Genomic DNA, 22,492 nt, shown 5'->3' on the forward strand with positions numbered 1-22,492 from the left:
GTATATATATCTATATATATATATATATATATATATATATATATATATACCTACAGTATTCTTTAATGGACATCTGACAGTAGGATCAACAGTCTATATGGGCATGTAGGTCCTATGAAGTTGATTAAAATGATACCTTAATATCTGTGATCTGCTTTCTTATTCCAGAGAAATCCACTTTTTTTTATATGTAAATAATCTTTTAAGATATATGGGCCAGACACAGATCTCCTTGAGAATCTGGCTCCAGGGAGAGTTATCAGTGTGAGACATGTAGTGATTGACACTTTACTCACATAATCACACACAGCTCACTAATTCAGTACAGAAGAAGTGAACTTTGTCTCATTATTAAACATTTGCAGCAGCAGTTGTCCTCCCATAGTTCTGGCAGATCTACTGCAGAGCTATGCCTGATTATAACTGATACGGTACAGCAGAGTTAAACCGTGTCTTATTACAAACACAACAGGCACATTTGCAGTTGTCCTCTCACAGTGCTGTCAGCTCTGCTGTACTGCCTCTGCTCTCACATTGGCTGCAAATGAGATGGAAGTTGAAGCACTTTGAGAGGACACCTGCTGCTGCAAATGTTTTTTTTTCATGAGACAAAGTTCACTTCTGATGCAATATGTTAGATCAGATCTTGCTGCACAGCTGTGATTATGGCAGCAAAGTTTCAGTCATTACATGTCTCACACTGGTAAATCCACCTTTCATTTAAAATGAGCTCTGTAGGCAGATTCTCAGGGAGGTCTATGTCCAGCCCATAGATCTTCACAGCTAATTTACAAATAAGAAAGGTGTGGATTTCTCTTTAATATGACATCCTGTAATGCCCCAAAGTTGTAGTTTATGTGTCTTTAAGATGTATCACAGCTCGCAGCTCATAGAAGTGGTTTATATATGAATATAGTGATGTACTTGTTATGTTCTGCTATCAGGAGGTTGTAAAGAGTCAACAAAGCAGTCCTTCATTCCATATCTGGCCATAAGGTAACATGGTTAGAACACATGACTAGGTCCTGGGCTTGGTAGAGAAGGAGACATTTTGTGCACAAGTATAGTTGCCTAGGAAAGCTGAAGGAGCAGGTAAGGAAGCAGCCAAAGCTCCTGTATAAAAGAAACCACAGCCTCAGATAACTGTGTTACAAGGACTGTGCATCTAAGCAGAAGTTGGAGTTCAGGAATCACTGTACCATTTATATATCTGCATTACCATACTGGAAAGTAATTGTGATTTTGCCATTGGAATTGAATCTCTGTTAAATCATCATTTACCTGGATGTACTCGTGTATTCATGCAACAAGTAAAAGTTATCAACAACCCCTCTGGCCTCCCTGTTTTCTGGACTATTTGGAGTGCACCATATTACATCACACTACCAGAAAACAGAGGTTATATACTGTAAATGCACCCTGGCATCACAAACTTTACTTTATTTAATTTTTTTTGCCTCTCGCATACCGAAGTGCTAACATCCGAGCACCACACGGTGCGTGACCTATGGCATATCAGTGCATGCCTTAACCAGATTTCAGATATCAAGGTATCATTTTATTCAGCTTCCTATGATCTCCATTCCTGTATAGGCGGCTTAGGTGGGTTGAACCTATTGACAGATTCCCTTTAAACTTGAGTAATGATGATCTAATTTCCCGTAGTGCCATAGATACAGCCTTCACCCCCATATGTCACACCTAGTACAATAGAACTACATAAGATGCTATATCTTTTAAAGAACATAATGATACCTGGCACTGTTATACAAGTGTGACACATCCAAAAGATAAAGAACACAATTCTGCTCTGCGGGAAAAATTACACAGCACACAAGTATATATTCATTGTTATCTAACAGAACGGTCCAGCTTTAGAAATCAGCAGTGGAAAGTGAAGAAAAGCAGATGATCCAGCTCTCGATGCCGCAGTAAAATATTTGTATTTAAATTTCTCAAATCTGTAAAGATTCTGCTTACCTATTCTTTAAGAATTGCAATGTAAAGGTCAGGGGCTCATCAAGTGCTGGATCATCTACAAACTGAAAATTGGAGGAAATATAAGATTTGATTTTAATAAAGTTTTCTATTATAGATCTACTATTGTAGATATTCTTGTTTTCCCAATAAAATGATATTTCATAATGATTTCAGCCTCTCACTAACTGCAGATATATTTTTATTAAGTTTGCATAACAGAGTACTGAGAAAATTCTACTGTGGGCTCAAGCATGAGAGGTATCGACCGAAGAATTCAAGCAGGCCAAATATTGTATGTAGTTCATTATAGAAAGGTAGTAATACGGATGTAGAAAAGGTTGCCATGACTCATAACCCACATTGTGATAGCTTTTCACAAGAGGTTATATCATTTAAGATGATTAAGAAAGATTAACATTGCAGAAGCCGTTTATCTAAGTCAAGTTTGGTGTCAAATAAAAAAAATTTTTTGCAGTGATATCCCAGTGCTGTGTTATCTGAGTAATGGGAACTAGAGATGAGCGAGAGATTCGAAATTCAAATTCACAGCGAATACATTTGCACAATTCTCAATACTGGAAAACTCATAATTGCAGGGAGGGAGAGGACCCTGCTGACCATAAGACCTTACACTCTACAGCAGAAAGAGAGGACTCCACTGACCATCAGACCTTACACTCTACAGCAGAGAGAGAGGACTCCACTGACCATAAGAGCTTACACTCTACAGCAGAGAGAGAGGACTCCACTGACCATAAGAGCTTACACTCTACAGCAGAGAGAGAGAGGACTCCGCTAACCATAAGATCTTACAATCTACAGCAGAGAGAGGACTCCACTGACCATAAGACCTTAGACTCTACAGCAGAGAGAGAGGACTCCGCTGACCATAAGAGCTTACACTCTACAGCAGAGAGGACCTCGCTGACCATAAGACCTTACACTCTACAGCAGAGAGAGAGGACTTCACTGACCATAAGAGCTTACACTCTACAGGAGAATGGACCTCACTGATCATAAGAGCTTACACTCTACAGCAGAGAGAGAGGACCACTGACCATAAGAGCTTATACTCTACAGCAGAGAGGACCTCGCTGACCATAAGAGCTTACACTCTACAGCAGAGAGAGAGAGAGGACCCCGCTGACCATAAGAGCTTATACTCTATAGCAGAGAGGACCTTGCTGATCATAAGAGCTAATACTCTGCAGGAGAGAGAGGATGATTATAAGAGATTACACTTTACAGCAGAGAGGACCCTGCTGAACATAAGAGCTTACACTCTACAGGAGAGAGAGGACTCTGCTTAGCATAAAAGCTTACACTCTACAGGAGAGAGAGAGGACCTCGCTGACCATAAGAGCTAACACTCTGCAGGAGAGGACCCCACTGATTATAAGAGATTACACTTTACAGCAGAGAGGACCCTGCTGAACATAAGAGCTTACACTCTACAGGAGAGAGGAACCCACTAACCATAAGAAACTACACTTTACAGAAGAGAAAGTGTAGGCCCTGCAGAACATAAGAACTCACTCTCTATGGGAGAGAGAGAGTACTCTGTTGACCATAAGAGCTTACACTCTACAGGAGATAGAGACTTACCCAATAACTCTGGAGATGGAAAGTGACTCTGCCGAACAAAATATGCTCCACTGGGAACCGCTGATCTGTGATGGCCCAGATACTGATCACCACTGTACAGGGTATGATAACCCCTGAGATGTCATAGCTGCAGGGCATTATGGGGAAGCCTTGTGGCCAAGTAAAAGACATTATCCCACTCTCTGAAGCTTCAGCAGTGTTGTAAATTATACTGGGGACTTTTTTTGTGAACCGCAAATCAAATCTCAAAGTGTTTGAATTTGCTTGAAACCACAAATTTCAGGAAAGTATTTTTAACTCGATCCTCAGAGAATTGAGACACGCTCATCTCTAAAGGTATCCTTTGCAATATCTGTACATTTTGGATTTTCTAGATCCATCAATGCCATAGCCACTTGTCTGGAAAAGACATAGGGTTTGATTGGTTAAGACCACACATCACATGGAGGTAACTATGGCACCACACCAAGATTGAGAATTTTGGAACAAAAGCCTGCCACATGACTGTTGGTGTGAATCAGCATTAGAAAATGTGGCACATTTTAGATTTTTGTAGTAAGTCAGCTACTCTCTGAACATCTCTAGTCTTGTTGTCGAATGATCCTTCTGCTATGCTCGATCCTTCACACTCTAATTCCAGCACAGAGGGGCATTTGCACTCATTGAAGAGGCACAATGGTGATTGGAGATTTAGTTACAGGCAATGTCTCCATGGGAAACTAAGAAGTAATTTGCGCACTGGGATTCCAAATAGTTCAAGGTAGGATTTCATGAAAGGGTAGCTATAAAGGTTTCCGCATCTACAGCCCGATAGTAGGTGGCTGCATTGCAAAAAATAGAAACCTTCCAACAAAAATTAATGACGATACACTTGACTTACATTTCTAATGAATTACATAAAAATAATCCAAATAATAAATCTCATACCAGCAAATGCTTAAAGTTAAATCATCAATGGTATTGAGGAGACCAGGACATTGGGTAACATTCAGGAGAGAAATGCCATTCGTTCTGGATATAACAGTCTTAGAAAAGCGCAGATGTCACGAATATATAAACGTAATAACAAGAGTGAGGAAAAAGTAAATTATCAGAGCATACAAAGCTAAGTAGCTTGCAAACAGCGGGAACATTTATTAGAAGGTCTCAGCCTCCAGGCCACCATTCATCAGCTGGCCATACAAAACAAGCCATATTTCTTTCCTTTGAAACAGATACATAGACAGTAGAAATGCTAAGAGTACGGACCGCTTTTTTCTTAAATACTTGTTGGCAATAGAACACGAAGACGCCTAGATGGTGACATTAACATCCACAGTTGGGCTGCTGTGGTGGGGGCTTGTCTGTCAGTCTTGTGCTCTGCTTTGAAGCCGTCACAGCTGGGTCCGTCTCTACGTTCTCCGACATTTTATCACAGATGATATCCACAAGGCGCTCGAATGTCTGCTTCACATTGATGTTATCTTTAGCGCTTGTTTCAAAAAATTCAAAACCTGAAAGAGAAGGAGAACAATTCATGACAATTTCACAGAGAGGGAGATGGAAGGGAAGGCTCTGCTGCAAAATATAAGTGATACATAAAAGGAGAGGATCATTGGTCTATAAATCACTGGATGGTATTAGTCAATGGATTATTATACTCTGCAACGTGGACAGAGATCTAGTAGGAAATATGGCTGTAAAGTCAATCTGAGGCTATCGTCTCAAAAATGCAACCCCGGACAAATTTGGCACTAGTCACTCCATCTATAAGGTCTCAGAAGAACCCCAGTATTCACCATTTAATAGCTACACCTTGATCTAGACTCTCAATGTAGGCCCCCTGTGGTGCATCTACAGAGTAGCTACTGGACGGAGAAGAGAGGCTGATGAAAGGATAGTAGAACTAAGCTAAGTCAGTAACAAGAGTGAGAGAACCCTAGATATAACAGTAACAGTAGCTAAAACCATAGTCAAAGAAAGATCTTGGGTCAGATACTGGGTAGACGAGAACAAAATCAGACAGGTTTTGGTCAAAATCAAATGAGAACACAAAGGCAGACAAAGTCAGGGTCTCAAGCCGGGTCAGAATCTATAGAGAAAAAAAAAACAGAATGTAGCATCAAAGTTCAAGGTGTAAACCAAGCAGAATATGTACAGTGGCATCTCCTACTGTGCACTGGGAGTTTAAGTAAGGTGTGGCACTGGGACATTGGCTACAGCAGGAAGCTGATTACCTCTGCTGTGCTGATGGTCACCACACAAAGTCATTCTGCCTGGCTGGGCAGCACCATAGGGCCCGGCCACACCAGTATGTCTGGCTGGCCAGTGTCATGCACTGCCCAGAGATACTAGTCATGACTTCTCCACCGTCCCCAGCAGACTGGATCTGTTGCCAGGAGCTGCCATGGTCAGATATTGTAGTGACAGGTCCAGGCAGAGATGTGACAATGATATAACACACTACATGAAGTTAAAGATTTGATCTGACTCCCAGGTCCACCATCTACTATCAAATGAAAGGGGCTAGTTGGCTCGCTAAAGTTCTACAGATCGCTTAATGGCTTCCCATTATGTTCCTATGGGCTCCTTCTCACTTGCGAGAAATACGTGCGAGTCTCGCATGTTAAAACCAAGCTCTGGCGCCGGCACTTGGGAGCGGAGCGTGCAGCTCCATGTATTGCTGTGTGGCTGCACGCTCAGCTCTGGAGTGCCGGCGCCAGAGCTTGGTTTTAACCTGCGAGACTCGGACGTATTTGCTTCATTCACTGTTTATAGGAGGGGGAATTACACCTGCTTACTAGAGCTCCATTTTGCACAGAAAACTTTTGGTTCCCCCATCCTAGAGATCAATGGGGTCTCTGCAGTCAGACCCCACTGACCATATATTTATTATCTGTCATGTAGATAGGTAATAAAGGTTGTATATTGGCCTACCCCTTTAAGGCTAAAGAGAGCATAATTTTTTCAGTCCTCTTCTATTAACCATAAAAGTAAGCCCAAATAGAAAACTAAGGACCTTATAAAAAATATCTAACAGCGATAACAAAAGCTTTGCCTTGATTAATTGTTAAAAGGCTATTCCCATATTCACAAATGGATATTGTCAGATAGTACATGTAAAAACAAGCATTTTTGCAAATTACAACTTATTAACATTTGCAGCCTTTCTTGAGTTATTAACACTTTTTCTATTTACAGATAATTGCCTAGGAGACGGACCTCCGCTGTTATATAGCTTGTAAGTAGTGATGAGCGAGTGTACTCGTTGCTCGGGTTTTCCTGAGCACGCTCGGGTGGTCTCCAAGTATTTGTGAGTGCTCGGAGATTTATTTTTTGTTGACATAGCTGCATGATTTACGGCTGCTAGCCAGCCTGAGTACATGTGGGGGTTGCCTGATTGCTAGGGAAGCCCCACATGTAATCAAGCTGTCTGGCCGTCGCAAATCATGCAGCTGCAGCAACAAAAACTAAAACTCCGAGCAGTCACAAACACTCGGAGACCACCCGAGCGTGCTTGGGAAGACCTGAGCAACAAGTACACTCGCTCATCACTACTTGTAAGCAATGTGCTGAAACTCTTCGGGATTAGGAGATGGAGATAACAATGTGCTTTTGCTTATGTTTTCTCTCTCTCTCTCTCTCTCTCTCTCTCTCTCTCTCTCTCTCTCTCTCTCTCTCTCTCTCTCTCTCTCTCTCTCTCTCTCTCTCCTCCGTGCAAGGCATATGTTATTTTTTGACTCCAGAAATTACTACGTCCGAAAACATAACATAGCACTATGATGCCGCAGGAGCCGGAACCTATGTCATCACGCTGCCCACAATTAATTGGCTCAAAAAAATGGCGGGGAAGGCGTCATTCGAAACGCGACTTTGGCGCCAAGTTCGCGTTCCACGTGGCCGACCCACACTGGGATCGGATCGGGTTTCATGAGACGCCGACTTTGCCAAAAGTCGGCGACTTATGAAAATGAACGACCCGTTTCGCTCAACCCTACTTACAAGCACTATCAGCAGTGGTCTGTCTCCAAGGCAACAAGCTTTAAAGAAAATAAAAAATTGTTAATATCTCAAGAACGGCTGAAAATTTTAACAAACATTAAATGACAAAATTGTTTGCATTATAAGCTCCATCCGACCCATTTATGATGATGTGAATAATTCTTTAAGGGGAGAAAAGATCGTTTTGGTAAATGAGGCCCAATGTATTTTGTTACAGCTTTCTTACAGACTGAAGCTTGTTTTCTTCCAGAAAATTTCTTACTGACTTCACTCATATATTTATTTATTTTTTAATAGCCTTCGGCTCGATCTCAAACCATGGGGATTTGATGGATGAACGATCTGTAGGAAGATTGATCTTGTGCATGTCTAGATAGGTCCACCATGGTCTTTTCCATCATTATCGTGAAAGTATCAAGCCATCGGGTTGCTGACAACCTACTCTTCACCTTGTTCCTCCTATTCTTCAGACCATGATGTCCGTCTCCAGTGATTGCTCTCTTTGTATGATGTGTCCAAAGTAGGCAAGTTGTAGCTTAGTGATGCTTGTTTCGAATGACATATCTGGCTTGACTTGTTCCAAGATTTGTTTGATCTTCTTGCCATCCCTGGTATTGATAACATCCTTTTCAGCACCACATTTTTAAGGAGTTGATTCTTCTTCTGTCTTGTTTCTTTATCGTCCAGATTTGCATCCATAAGTTAAAATGGAAAAGACCAAACTATGTACAAGCCATGTCTTTGTCACCAGTGAAATGTTCCTTGATTTGAAGACCTTTTCCAGTGACACCATTATTGATTTGTCCATAGCCATTCTGCTGTTGACTTCCAGGGTCATAGCTGTGTCTTGAGTGATCACTGATCTCAGTAGGGTGAAGTCCTTTACACCTTCCAGTTTGTCATGCTCATCTCATATGTTTTCCCGTCGTACCTGGCAGTAGTCCATATCTTCATCTTCTTTATATTGAGTAGCGGTCCCATATTCGAGCATTCCATGTTTGATGTTCGAGCTCATTCTCCTATGCTTTTTCAGATTATGTGTTTTTTGTTGATGAGCACTGATAACCATTTGTTTTATTGAAGCCTCAGGTTTTCTCATAACATACAGCATAACCCTTTGCAACCTAATCCCTCTCTTGTATGCCTTTAGGCAAGCTACTAAAGGTCATTCGAGATATTTCAACAATGACCTTTCCATTGTCGTTCTCCCATACACAGAACCAGCATTTGCTAAAGCTACAATTGTGTCGCCAGTCTCTCCTTGCTCTGGAAGCTTGTAATTCTTACACAGGTCTCTCTTAGTGCGCCCAACTCCCCCAATAGTCAATATAGCAGAAAGCTTTTGCAGACTGTACCCCCAGATCGGCCCAGCAAGGAAGGAATGTGTTTACAAGTTTCTATACTCATGACCTGTCATAAATTTGATTTCTCGACCTTTTCGTTCTTGATAAATCATTGTAGGACTATATTGTTCATAATCATAATACCGAGGTTGGAAATCTGATGTGTATGTAAGCCTGTGCCACTCACCCAGTTGTTCTGCTAGGTGTTTCCCTCTCTCTGCCGAGATCACGCGTTCATCTTCCATGTCACATTTATTACCGACTAATATCACTTGAGCGTTGTCCCAAGAGTAAGTCTTGATTTGCGTTGACCTGAAATATAGATATTGTGTTAATCATTTTGTTTAGTTCCTGTACCGGTTTTTCCAGGACATAAAAAGTGAATACATTGCAATGAGGCCGTCATCAGATTTGACAGTACAACCTGTATTACAATATTAAACAGATCCTATAGACCTGATAAGGCTAGTGTACTTACTTTCAAAATCCATGTAAAATAGCAACACATTCTCCAATTTAAGGGGGTTATCCAGCAGATTTTGCCTGTTCTGCCCTGCCATGATCTGTTCTGCATCCGGACCTCCTCTGCCGGTGATTTTTCCTGATTCTGCCAATGTGATGTCACCAGAGCAGCTCTTTCTCTTGATCTGCTCTGTTGACATGGTGTATCATTGCCGGAGTCATGTTGATTCACTGCCGGCTCCCCACTGCCCAACTGCAGGAAGCCAGACATTAATCAGCATGACGACGTCAGTGATAAACCATCAACAGAGCAGATCAGGAGAGAAGGAGCTGTTCTGTTGACCTAATGTAAAAGGAAGCAGGAGAATTGCCGCATGATCCATGAGAGACCATCGCAGGGCAGAACAAGCATTAGTAAGCAATTACTTGCCAGTAAGTTTTTAGCCCCATAAGGAAGAAAAACAATCGGAGTTCCGTATAACCCTTTTAAAAATAAGCATTTTACGAGTTCACCTAGAACTGCATTCATAAAATGCTGATTTTAATAGTAGGCAGGGAAACTTTAACAATGGATTATCAAGTGACATGGATCTTAGAAGTATGAACCACAGCCCTTTCAGGTCCAAGGCATCTACATTTTGTATAGTGAATTCTGGTGACAAATCTGCTCTAAAGGGAATCTGTCAGTGGGTTTTTGCCACCTAATCTGAGAGTAACATGATGCAGAGACACAAACCCGGATTCCAGTGATGTGTCACTTACTGAGCCGCTTGCTGTAGTTTTGATAAAATCACAGTTTTTTCAGTAGATTATCACTGGAGGACCATTAAACCTGATGCCATGTAGTCTGTACAAACTCCACCAGATAGTGCACCTTTCTGCCTATGCACAGTGTACAGAGAAAGCTGCCAATCAGTGGTGTGGGCGGGGTTATACATTGCTTAGTATTCAGAGATCTGCTAGATCTATAGCAGAGAAAACTATGATTTTATCAAAATTGCAGCAAAGTAAGTGACACATCACTGGGATCAGGGTCTCTGTCCCAAATCATCCTGCTCTCAAATGGAGTAGTAAAAACTTGGCAAAATATTCTCTTTAATGCCAGAGATCTAGACAAGGGATTACTGTACAAGAATAGTCTGTACATCCCTTAATCTCAAACCACAGATTTTGCTGAGAGCAGCATGCTCTGATTTTCTATTAAAATTGGGATATTGGAAAGTAGATTCCGTTCTCTATGAATGATTTTACCAAACTGAAAATCACTCGTATGGATATATTGCATTACTACATTGCTCCACATGCATTTTTTATTATTTCCAAGAGCTTGTACAGTTAGAAATTAAGAAATTACAGCAAATATATCACCACTATAAGTTAAGTCAGTTTCAAACGTTCGTTAGTTATTTCCTTTTTGTGCATTCGAAAAGCCGAACAATTTTCATCCGTGTTTTAGATCAGATTTTCATAAGAGTTTGGTCAGTGCACCCAGTTTATTCATCAAAGTTTAATCAGTTTTTGTCATGTTAAAAAAAACTATTAGAAGTTTTTCAAACTTCACCTATGAAACAGTCCGTGAAAAATTAGACGGCACAAGGATCGCATCAGAGTGTTTTTCACTGACACACAGACGTGCATGGATGAGTATAATCAGTGACTAAGATAACAATCGTCCATTTTAGTTTTTGTAAACTCTTCGTGCCCCAAAAAATAGTGTGAACAACCCCCAAAGACTAAACAAGTTATCACCAATCCACAGGATCGGTGATAACTTATCGATCGGTGAAATCCGACCATTGGAAACCGCACTGATCGGGAGGATGGGGAACTTTTAGCCCTGATAGGGCACTTTTATCTCCATTTTAAAATGGAGCGGCAGATCAGATGTCTGATCACAGATCCATTCATCATCTTTGAGGCTTCCAGAAAAAGCCAAGTGCAGCAATCGCCAGCCACTTAGGAAATGAATTGATCAGTGGTGGAGTCATACATGAACTCCATACTAATGGGGATAAAAGTTCCACATCGGCCAATTCCCAGCAGTTGGACCCCCACCAATCAATAAGGTATCAATAATCCAGTGGATAGATGATTACATGTTTTGACCGGAGAACCCCTGTAAGTGAATTTTTGCCACTGTATTTGTTATGCCAGTGCTGGATGCAACGCACAGAGAACACAAGGCAGGAACGGTCGGTGAACAATATAATTCTGCTAAAATACAATAGTAATTTACAGTAATTCTAAACAATTGGTGATAAATAATAAGGCAAATCAACAATGAACCAAATAACAATACGAGTGAAGCAGCAACGAAAGTTCTTCACTATATAACACTAATGTTCTCTATACAAAAGTGGTACGCCCATTCACGGGAGTTACCAAGAAGCTTCTTCCTTTAACTGTGACCCTAGCAGGGGTCACCGGGTTTTCCCGCTAGGCCACAAGTCTTTCTGACAAAGTCTATTAAAGCACGTTGAGACTCCCACGCACCAACCGGCCCATTCTCAACATGCTGTCCTGACTCCGGCTGACCCCAGTACTATATGTTATAGCTGGAAGTGAAGGCCCCACTCACTTGTGCTGCTTATCAGGAGTTGCAAGCGTGCCTCTCTAGTTGTCGTCTCCTCGTGGATCTTCAATGCTTGACCATTGGCGAATATCTCCTGGGCCTGGAGTGGAAAGGACTGGGCATCGGCTCTTGACGGGCGACGTCTGGTCTCTTGGTCTTGACATGCGCAGTCAGAACTCTGGGTCTTCCAGGGCGTAGTCTGAACCTTGTCAGGCGGCTTGACCGGAACTTTGGCAGCATAGTCTTCCCGCTGAGGCTTGTCACGCTGACCTCGGTGCCATCCCTGGTCAGCATCTGCTCCTCTCTCTCTTTAGGCCAAATCTGCTTGTGGCTTTTTTATTCAGGAGCTCTGTCATGTAAGTCACCTGACCAGCACACGAAACTGCTCCTCCTGCAATTCTACTGGTACAAGCTGGTTCCACCTGATCTCACCCAGCTAACAGATGGCAGTCTTTCCTCATTAACCCCTTCAAGACACAGCCCATTTTTGTTTTTGCGTTTTCGTTTTTCGCTCCCCTCCTTCCCAGAGCCATAACTTTTTCATTTTTCCATCAATATGGCCATGTGAGGGCTTATTTTTTGCGGGACGAGTTGTACTTTTGAACGACACCATTTATTTTACCATATCTTGTACTGGAAAACGGGAGAAAAAATCCAAGTATGGTGAAATTGCAAAAAAAGTGCAATCCCACACTTGTTTTTTGTTTGGCTTTTTTGTTAGGTTCACTAAATGCTAAAACTGACCTGCCATTATGATTCTCCAGGTCATTACGAGTTCATAGACACCAAACATGTCTAGGTTATTTTTTATCTAAGTGGTGAAAAAAAATTCCAAACTTTGCTAAAAAAATTAAAAAAATTGGGCCATTTTCCGATACCCGTAGCGTTTCCATTTTTCGGGATCTCAGGTCAGGTGAGGGTTTATTTTTTGTGCGCTGAGCTGATGTTTTTAATGATACCACTTCTGTGCAGATACGTTCTTTTGATCGCCCGTTATTGCATTTTAATGCAATGTCGTGGCGACCAAAAAACCGTAATTCTGGCGTTTTGAATATTTTTCTTGCTACGCCGTTTAACGATCAGGTTAATCCTCTTTTATAATTGATAGATCGGGTGATTCTGAACGCGGCGATACCAAATATGTGTAGGTTTGATTTTTTTTATTATTTTATTTTGAATGGGGCGAAAGGGGGGTGATATAAACTTTTATTTTTTTTTTTTTTTTCATATTTATTAAAACATTTTTTTTTTAACTTTTGCCATGCTTCAATAGCCTCCATGGGAGGCTAGAAGCTGGCATAGCCTGATCGACTCTGCTACATAGGAGCGATCATCAGATCGGCGCATGTCGTGAAGGGGTTTTAATGTTACATCCCACAAGGGCTCTTGCCCTATGATTCCTCTTACAGTATAACAGTCACACATAGGGAGGATTAAACTTGCAAGTACCGTATATAAAGTGAACCTGTCACCAGAAAAACACTATTAACCTGCAGATATGGGGTTAATCTGCAGGTTAATAGTGTTATTATGCTGGCCGGTGCCTGTGTAAAGAGGAAGATTGGACCTGTGTAATGCCTGGTCCGGAACCGTAGAGGCTGCGTCCCGTGTTGGGGACAGAATGGGGAACCGGACAGTACCCTTGATCTGGTGAGAGGGGGCGTGGCGAGACAGGTTGGAGAACAGAAAGTTTGGGAAAGGACAGGGGATTCCCATTGTCAGAGAGAGGAAGTAGGGGTGTACCACGCTCCGCAGCGAGAGAAAAAGTGCAGAGCCGTGCCCCGGCAGAGGTTATGTGAGGGCCCCCGAGAGTCAGTGAGCGCAGGATTTCCTTAGAATTTCACAGGTGATGGAATTATTGCCTATGAGGGTGATGCAATTATCACCTGGGCAATACTAAGGAAATCCTGAAAACATGACCTGTTGGTGGTTCTTGAGGACTGGAGTTGGGGAACACTGGATTAGGGGCTCAACAGGCAAAACCGGTGACCGCCCGTTGCCGCCAGAAGCTTGATCGTGAGTTGACAGGTTACGCCGGTATTACAACTCTCATCAGACTGCATATGATTAAAGAACAGAGAAGTCACGATAAGTGAGGTTTAATAAGAAGCCTGTTGTGTTATAACGTAACTGGACTGTTAATTACCCGTTACTTCCCTACGAGGAGTTCATTATGGTTATAGATTTAACTGCACTGTTGTTAATCATTGTTCTGCATTCCCTTCGTTACTGCATCCTAGCACCTGCTTACACCTGCACATTGCTGAACGCTCCGGGGGGAAAATTAACTTTATTCCTCTCAGTAGCATTCGGGTTTTATCCATGGGGGCGGCCGAGATTCAGTCACTGCTCTGAGTATACAGAGTGGCGGCTGTAACTGCTCCCCCGGCCCTGACTGAATACAGAGCCAGTGTCATTCAGGGCCGGAGGCGTGGTTTTGGGCTGGCACTGAGAATACGGAACGGCGGCTGTAACCGCACGCCCGGCATTAGTCAGTCAGTGTCGGGAGCGAAGTTACAGAGACTGCTCTGTATTCTCAGAGCGGCATGTGAACCAGCTCAGGCGCAGCCCTCATGACTGAATCGGAACCACTGACATGGAAAATAAAGTTCAATTTCTCCCTGCAGCTATCGGTTAAGTGCAGGCGCTGACCAGCATAATAACGCTATTTACCTGCAGATTACAGTCAGCAGTAGTGTGGTCAGTTAGGCCCACTAATACACACTCTCAGGAGCAATAGAGTATTTGCAATGAGAGTTCCCATTAACTAAAACATAACTTTTATTGTGATCACTAAAAAAACCTGGATAAACAAGGCGATAACCAACGTTTTTTGTTTTTTTTTACACGGCACTGGTTAACTTTAACACAAGCACTTTATCACTGATTATGTCTTTTGTTGGTTATCACCTTGTATATCCAGGTTTTTTTAGTGATCATAATAAAAGAATGCGTATGTAGTTTATTTATGAAGATTTAAGAATAATGCAATGAATACACAGGATTTTCCGGGTAAAATAGTGACCAATCAGCGAAGCGTGGTTCAAAGCCAGCACCAATTCGCGGCCGGACTGCACCTGTCGCTGATTGGTCGCGGCCGGGCGCGACCAATCACCGAAGCGGTGTTTAAATCCTGCACCAATATTGCTGATTGGTCGCGGCTGGGCGCGACCAATCGGCGAAGCGTGGTTCAAATTCCGCACCAATTTGCGGCCGGACTGCGCCTATGGCTGATTGGTCACGGGCAGCTGGCGCGACCAATCAGCGACGCGGGATTTCTGTTATAGACAAAAAGACAGAATTAGACAATTATATAGTAGACTAGATGGTGGCCCGATTCTACCGCATCGGGTATTCTAGAATATGCCTACACGTTATGCCGCGGTGTAACGCAGTCCGTTTAACGGACTGTTAAACCGCTATGGGGGCACTGACTGGAGGGGAGTAGAGGGGGGCACTGACTGGAGGGGAGTAGGGAGGCAGCACTGACTGGAGGGGAGTAGGCAAGGGCCAATTCGCGGCCGGACTGTGGCCGTTGCGGATTGGTTGCGGCCGGCCGGCCACGACCAATCAGCGACTCGGGATTTCCTTGACAGACAAACAAACAGACGGAAGTGACCCTTAGACGATTATATAGATAGATGTCCCTCATCCTTTCCCCTTCATTTAATAATATCCCCTGTCCGGTTTCCTTTATGTAATGATGTCCTCCAGCCTTGGCACTTATGTCCTCTATCCTGAGTTCCTATGTTTCTCCATCTTGGGTCCCTATGTTCCCCAATCTTGGGCCTCTATGTTCCCTTATCTTCGGCCCCTTTTTTTCTTGTCCTGTGTCATGTTCCTCTGTCCTTGGTCCCGATGTTCCTCCATCCTGGGCCCCTATGTCCTTTGTCCTGGGATCTTATGTCTTCCTTAGTGCCGCATTCCCATAGGAAAATATAAAAAAAGATTCTTCTTACCTCCCCACGCTCTCGCGGTGACTGACAGCCAGGGGCTGGCTGGCAATTTTCAGCCTGGGGGGCAATCACAAGGCAGTGGCCCTCGAGTTGCGGTGGCCCTCCTTTTCCCTGCTTATATCTGGCCACTACATTAAAGTAGCAGAGATAACAGGCTTTAAAAACAGGCTGGTACACAGATATGGGAACTGAACGGAGCTTGCTGCATAGATATGGGAGCAGAATCGAGCTTACTCCAGAGATATGAGAACAGAACGGAGCTTACTACAGATATGTGAGCAGAAAAGAGCTTACTACTGAGATATGGGAGCAGAACAGAGCTTATTATAGAGATATGGGAGCAGAACCGAACTTACTAGATTCAGAGATATGGGAGCCGAACTGAGCTTACTGCAAAGATATGGGAGCAGAACCGAGCTTACTACAGAGATATGGGAGCAGAACCGAGCTAACAGCAAGGAAATGGGAGCCGAACCAAGCTTACTGCAGAGATATGGGAACAGAACGGGGCTTACTACAGAGATATGGCAGCAGAAACGAGCTTACTACAGAGATAAGGGAGCAAAACCAAGCTTACTACAGAGATAGGGGAACAGAACCGAGCTTACTACAGAGATATGGGAGCAGAAACGAGCTTACTGCAAAGATATGGGAGCAGAACCAAGCTTACTACAGAGATGTGGGAGCAGAACCGAGCTTAGTGCAGAGAAATGGGAGCAGAACCAAGCTTATTGCAGAGATATGGGAACAGAATCGACCTTACTACAGAGATATGGGAGCAGAACCAAACTTACTACAGAGATATGGGAGCAGAACCTAGCATACTACAGAGATAAGGGAGCAGAACCGAGCTTACTAGAGAACTAAGGGAGCAGAACCGAGCTTACTACAGAGATATGGGAGAAGAACCGAGCTTACTGCAGAGATATGGGAGCAGAACCGAGCTTACTACAGAGATAAGGGAGCAGAACCGAGCTTAATAAGTCTACTACATGGAACCAAGTCTGGTACATAGAAACTGGAGCAGAACTGAGATTACGACATACATACAGTACTATAATCTAGATTACTACATTGATAGAGTACCAGAACCAAGCTTACTGCTTAGATATGGTGCCATAACGGAGCTTACTTACAAACATACACACAACAATACAGCTACACAGTGCCTAGTACTATCACCACTACACAGAGAATACATAATATTATAATATCACCATTACCTTTACATGAAACTACATTCTATACAAAGACCAATGATGCCACCATACACTCCCTGACAGAAGTTATGTCGCTTATCCATGTTATGTAAATAAAAGCTTATAACCTGATGTTAAATTCATCCATTGGTTGTATAAGTTATTCTTTTGAAAGCTGGAACCCTCCAAAATGTGATTTAGGTTAAGAAAATAAATTGTTATCAAAGCAGAAATATTGATCAGTTAATAGACACAGAATGGTCAGATTTTGGCAAGACAAAATTTTTGTTGCCCACAGACAAATAATTAACTTAAAATACAAATATATGTTGCATAACATTGGTGAATGAAGTTTTGGTGCTCATCTAGATTCTTTGGTTTTGTCTTCCAAGCTTCCTCTTTCATCCTTCCCCAAACATGCTCAATGATGTTCATGTCTGGTGACTGGGCTGGCCAGTCCTTGAGCACCTTGATCTTTTTTGCCTGGAGGAACTTTGTTGTAGAGATGGATGTATGAGATGGAGCACCATCCTGCTGCAGAATTTGACCTCTTTTATGATTTGGAATATAAGCGGTAGCTAATACTTCTTGATATTTTAGGCTATTGATATTGCCTTCTACCTTGCAAATGTTTTGCACACCCCCATACTGAAGGTAACCCCAGACCATGATCTTTCAACCACCAAATGTAACTGTCTTCTGGGTGTATTTTGGATCCATACGGGCTCCAGTAAGTCTCCTGCAGTGTTTGTGGCAGCTGTGGTGTAATTCTACTGAAGAGAAATCCATCTTCTGCCACTTTTCCAGTGTCCATCTATTTAGCAGGCTGTGGGAGTTTGTAAATGCCACACGGTTTTTTATTTGCCTTTTGTTTAGTGCTGGCTTCTGATTCGACCATGGAGGCCATTTTAAGACAGAATCCTACAAACTGTTCTAGTTGACACAGGTAAAGGTTTAGGTGTGCACTCAGCCTTAATATGGCGAGGTGCTAGTGTAACGGACCAATGGCCCAGAATAACAGTAAAAGTTAAGTTCACTGCACTCTCTCTAGGTTTCTTATGCAAAGTCTGGTATAAATTTATTATACATAAACTGGGAGCGTAACAGAATATTACAGCATCTGTGATTTTTTACATACAACGTTTCGGCTCAACCAGAGCCTTTGTCACGTAATCGCTTGTTCCAGCTAAGATAGTGATATACAGAGAAGGCGGAAAGTCCCAGCGGTGCAATATAAGCTCTATTGTAATCTAAATGTCCGCCTATGGAGGATCCTGTCCAGTAGTGTGGACCTGCAGTGTCTGTTATGACAAGCGGCGCTCCCGCGCCTTGCTAACGATCGGCGTGTCACGTGCGGTGAATATAACTTTTACTAGTTGACACAGGGACTTGAGGTGACCAGACCTGTTGGAGCTCTGCTGCTGTGGAAGAGGGGCTTGCTTTGGATTTTCTAACCAACAAACATTCCTCCTGAGCAGTTGTCTTGCGGGGTCTGCCGGACCTGGGCTAGTCAAACACATCTCCAGTCTCTTCAAATCTTTTTTTTAATTCTTTGTACTTGACGCTGAGACACATTAAAGGTGCCCGCCACCTCTGCAGTGGATCTGGTCTTCAGCCTCTTGATAATTCAGGCTTTGGTCGCAGGGTGGATTTTTGGCATGTTGTCAAGAGCTCAAGTTGCAGTTCAAGTGAAGGTCTGGGGTGCTGGGTTTCTTTTTATACACACACACTAAATAACCGATCATTTACTGAGCACAGGTGAGGATGTAAACTAGGATTGGGTGCATTATATGACCAGGCGACAAAACTTTTGTCTTGCTAAAATCTGACCATTCTGTGTCCATTAACTGATCAATATTTCTGCATTGATGTCAATTTATTTTCTTAACCTAAACCACATTTTGGAAGGTTTCAGCTTTCAAAAGAATAATTTATACAACCAATGGATGAATTTAACATCAGGTTATAAGCTTTTATTTACATAACATGGATAAGCGACATTACTTCTGTCAGGGAGTGTACAACTTTTACTACTAGTATACTACAATACCGATCATTAATTTTAAAAAAGCACAACACTAAGTGCCATTGTATACAGGAACTCTGTATTTACGGTCAGTGTAAAGATACTACAGTGATCACTGGTGACATTATACACAGGAGATCTGTATAAGGTGTCAGTGTACAGGTAATACAGTGATCACCACTGCCAGTGACATTATACACAGGAGCTTTGTATATAGTATACAGTGTATAGTGTCAGTGTACAGGTAATACACTGACTCACTAGTGATGTCTCTAGCTGAAGTCCTTCATCTTTGCTTTTCATTTTCATCCAGCACAGACTGCCATCACTTCTTCCAGCCAGGACTCGTCTCTGCATAAAATAACACAGTTACCTAGAGCATGGCTTCCAGACCACATTCCCCACTTTTTCCCTTTCTTCTACACCATGTTCCAAATTGTTATGCAAATTATATTTTTCTCGGATTTTCCTAAATGGTCAGTGCAAATGACAGTCAGTCTAATAAAAGTCATCACCCGTTAGAGTAGACATCGAGTTTTATTGGATAAATCTCCCAATGATAACAGTATAATCTCCAAAATGAATAAAAACTCAAAATGCACTGTTCCAAATTATTAGGCACAGTAGAATTTCTAAACATTTGATCTGTTTTAAAGAACTGAAAATGCTCATTTGTGGAATTTGCAGCATTAGGAGGTCACATTCACTGAACAAAAAAGATATTTAACTCCAAAACATCCTAACAGGCCAAGTCACATGTTACCATAGGAACCCTTCTTTGTTATCACCTTCACAATGCTCGCCTCCATTGAACTTGTGAGTATTTGGAGAGTTTCTGCTTGTATTTCTTTGCATGAAGTCAGAATAGCCTCCCAGAGCTGCTGTTTTGATGTGAACTGCCTCCCACCCTCATAGATCTTTTGCTTGATGATACTGCAAAGGTTCTCTATAGGGTTGATGTCAGGGGAAGATGGTGGCCACACCATGAGTTTATCTCCTTTCATGCCCATAGCAGCCAATGACTTAGAGGTATTCTTTGCAGCACGAAATGGTGCATTGTCATGCATGAAGATGATTTTGCTCCTGAAGGCACGTTTCTGCTTTTTATACTATGGAAGAAAGTTGTCAGTCAGAAATTCTATATACTTTGCAGAGGTCATTTTCACACCTTCAGGTACCTTAAAGGGCCCTTCCAGCTGTTTCCCCATGATTCCAGCCCAAAATATTACTCCTCCATCTCCTTGCTGACGTTGCAGCCTTGTTGGGACATGGTGGCCATCCACTACTCCATCCATCTGGACCACCCAGGGTTGCTCGACACTCATCAGTAAACAAGACTGTTTGGAAATCAGTCTTCATGTGTGTCTGGGCCCACTGCAACCGTTTCTGCTTGTGAACACTGTTTAGGGGTGGCCGAATAGTAGGTTTATGCACCACAGCAAGCCTTTGAAGGATCCTACACCTTGAGGTTCGAGGGACTCCAGAGGCACCAGCAGCTTCAAATAATTGTTTGCTGCTTTGTAATGGTATTTTGGCAGCTGCTCTCTTTATCCAATTAATTTGTCTGGCAGAAAACCTTCCTCATTATGCCTTTATCTGCATGAACTCTGTCTGTGCTCTGTTTCAGTCACAAATGTCTTCACAGTATGATGATCACTCTTATGTTTTCATGAAATATCTAATGTTTTCATACTTTGACCAAGGCATTGCACTATTTAATGCTTTTCAGCAACAGAGAGATCCTTTTTATTTCCCATATTGCTTGAAACCTGTGGTCTGCTTTATAATGTGGAACATCATTTTTAAGTAGTTTTTCTTTAATTAGAATCACCTGGAAAACTAATGATCACATGTGTTTAAGATTGATTTCAGTGATCCACTGAGCCCTGAGACACAATACCATCCACGAGTTTATTTGAAAAACAAAACAATTAAATCTTTATGACACTTATATCCAATTTGCATAATAATTTGGAACATGGTGTACACTAGACATCTGAATACAGAGGTGCACCCACAAACAATATATAATTGGTTATTATGCAACCTCATAGATTGTAAGCTTGCGAGCAGGGCCCTCATTCCTTTTGGTATCTGTTGATCTATGTGTTTATTGTTATGCTTAATGTCCATTGTCTGTACAAGTCCCCTCTAAAATGTAAAGTGTTGGCACTATAGAAATAAAATTATCATAATTATTATTATTAACCGACCATTCCAAATATAAATTATAATCCACCACTGTGCACCCACTAACTTTAAATAGCCACTTTCCTTATTTAATATATAAATTAATTAGCACCTGTACTCTTTCCCCCAATTCATTACCAGTCACTTCATCCTCAACGCCCCCCACTATGTACCTACCACTCTAACCCTAACCCCGATTCATTATAGTTACATGCCCCTCCCGCCCCAATTCATTGTCATGTCTTTCTCTCTCACCCTCTATTCATTATCAACTGCTCTACCCCACATTCAATACATCATTTACTCCCCCACCCTTAAAATTCATTATTTGTTCTTCCCCTAGATCATCATTTGCTCTCCCCACCCCCTCTTCAATTGATCATTTGCTCTCCCCACCCCCACCTTCAATTAAATTGCTGTCCCCTGTCCCTCACACTGAATTTATCATTTTGCAGTCCCCCCACTTTAATGTGAGGTCCCCTTCATTCATTGCAGTCCCCTATCACCCTCTCACTTCATCTGCAGTGCCCCTTCATCATTTGCAGCCCCCTATCCCCCTTCCATTTCATCATGAGCAGTCCCACATCAGACACAATTCATCATGTGCAGTCCTGTAGTCCCCTTCTCCCACTTCATCATGTGCAGCCTCCTTACACCCCCCACTAAATAACTTGCAGTTACCCACCATTACATTTATTTTATAAAGAAAACAAAAAAGTTTGTCATACTTACCTCACCAGTCGCTCCCCTGCAGTGCCTCTCTGCTTCTAGCATCCGGGTCATGTCGGCGTGTGCGTGAGGACGCCATCGCGCATGCCCAACAGCTAACCTGGAAGTATAGAGAACATGAAGGGAGCAGTAGCTGCGCAGCCGTCAAGGTGACAGCCAAGCATAGCTCCTGGCCCCAGCGCAGACGTGTGCGCTAACTGTGATGCAGCTGTGTCTGCTGCCAGCCGCGTCACAGTACAGCAGACATGGCTGCGCACAATTTGCTGTGTGGCTGTAGCCACCACCAGGCAGCCGGCCCTGAACAGCTGCTGGGGGAGCGGCCCGGGGGGGCATTTGCCTCTTTGCCACCTGGGCCAGTCAGCCCCTGCTGACAGCCTTTTGCTGGTTCAGATCCAGCGCGGTTGTTAAAATGATGATGATGCACGCATGTCACAAGCAGCATAGGATGT

The 22,492-nt window shown here is 42.6% G+C and overlaps 1 protein-coding gene across 5 annotated transcripts in view; it reads right to left on the reverse strand.

Moving 5' to 3' along the window:
* Nucleotides 1-4,694: 4,694 nt before the first annotated feature.
* The window catches only part of RAB3C (RAB3C, member RAS oncogene family), a 237,345-nt gene continuing 219,547 nt past the window's right edge, over nucleotides 4,695-22,492 (reverse strand). For all 5 annotated transcript variants that reach the window (XM_077285749.1, XM_077285740.1, XM_077285732.1 and 2 more), the window contains exons 4-5: nucleotides 9,097-9,221; nucleotides 4,695-5,078 (exon numbers count right to left, since the gene is read on the reverse strand). In XM_077285749.1, coding sequence (XP_077141864.1) covers nucleotides 4,891-5,078; nucleotides 9,097-9,221 — 313 coding nt within the window. In that variant the 3' untranslated portion in view covers nucleotides 4,695-4,890. The remainder of the gene's footprint in view (nucleotides 5,079-9,096; nucleotides 9,222-22,492) is intronic.

This window comes from Ranitomeya variabilis, chromosome 1 (genome assembly GCF_051348905.1).
Source record: "Ranitomeya variabilis isolate aRanVar5 chromosome 1, aRanVar5.hap1, whole genome shotgun sequence".
Taxonomy (NCBI): domain Eukaryota; kingdom Metazoa; phylum Chordata; class Amphibia; order Anura; family Dendrobatidae; genus Ranitomeya; species Ranitomeya variabilis.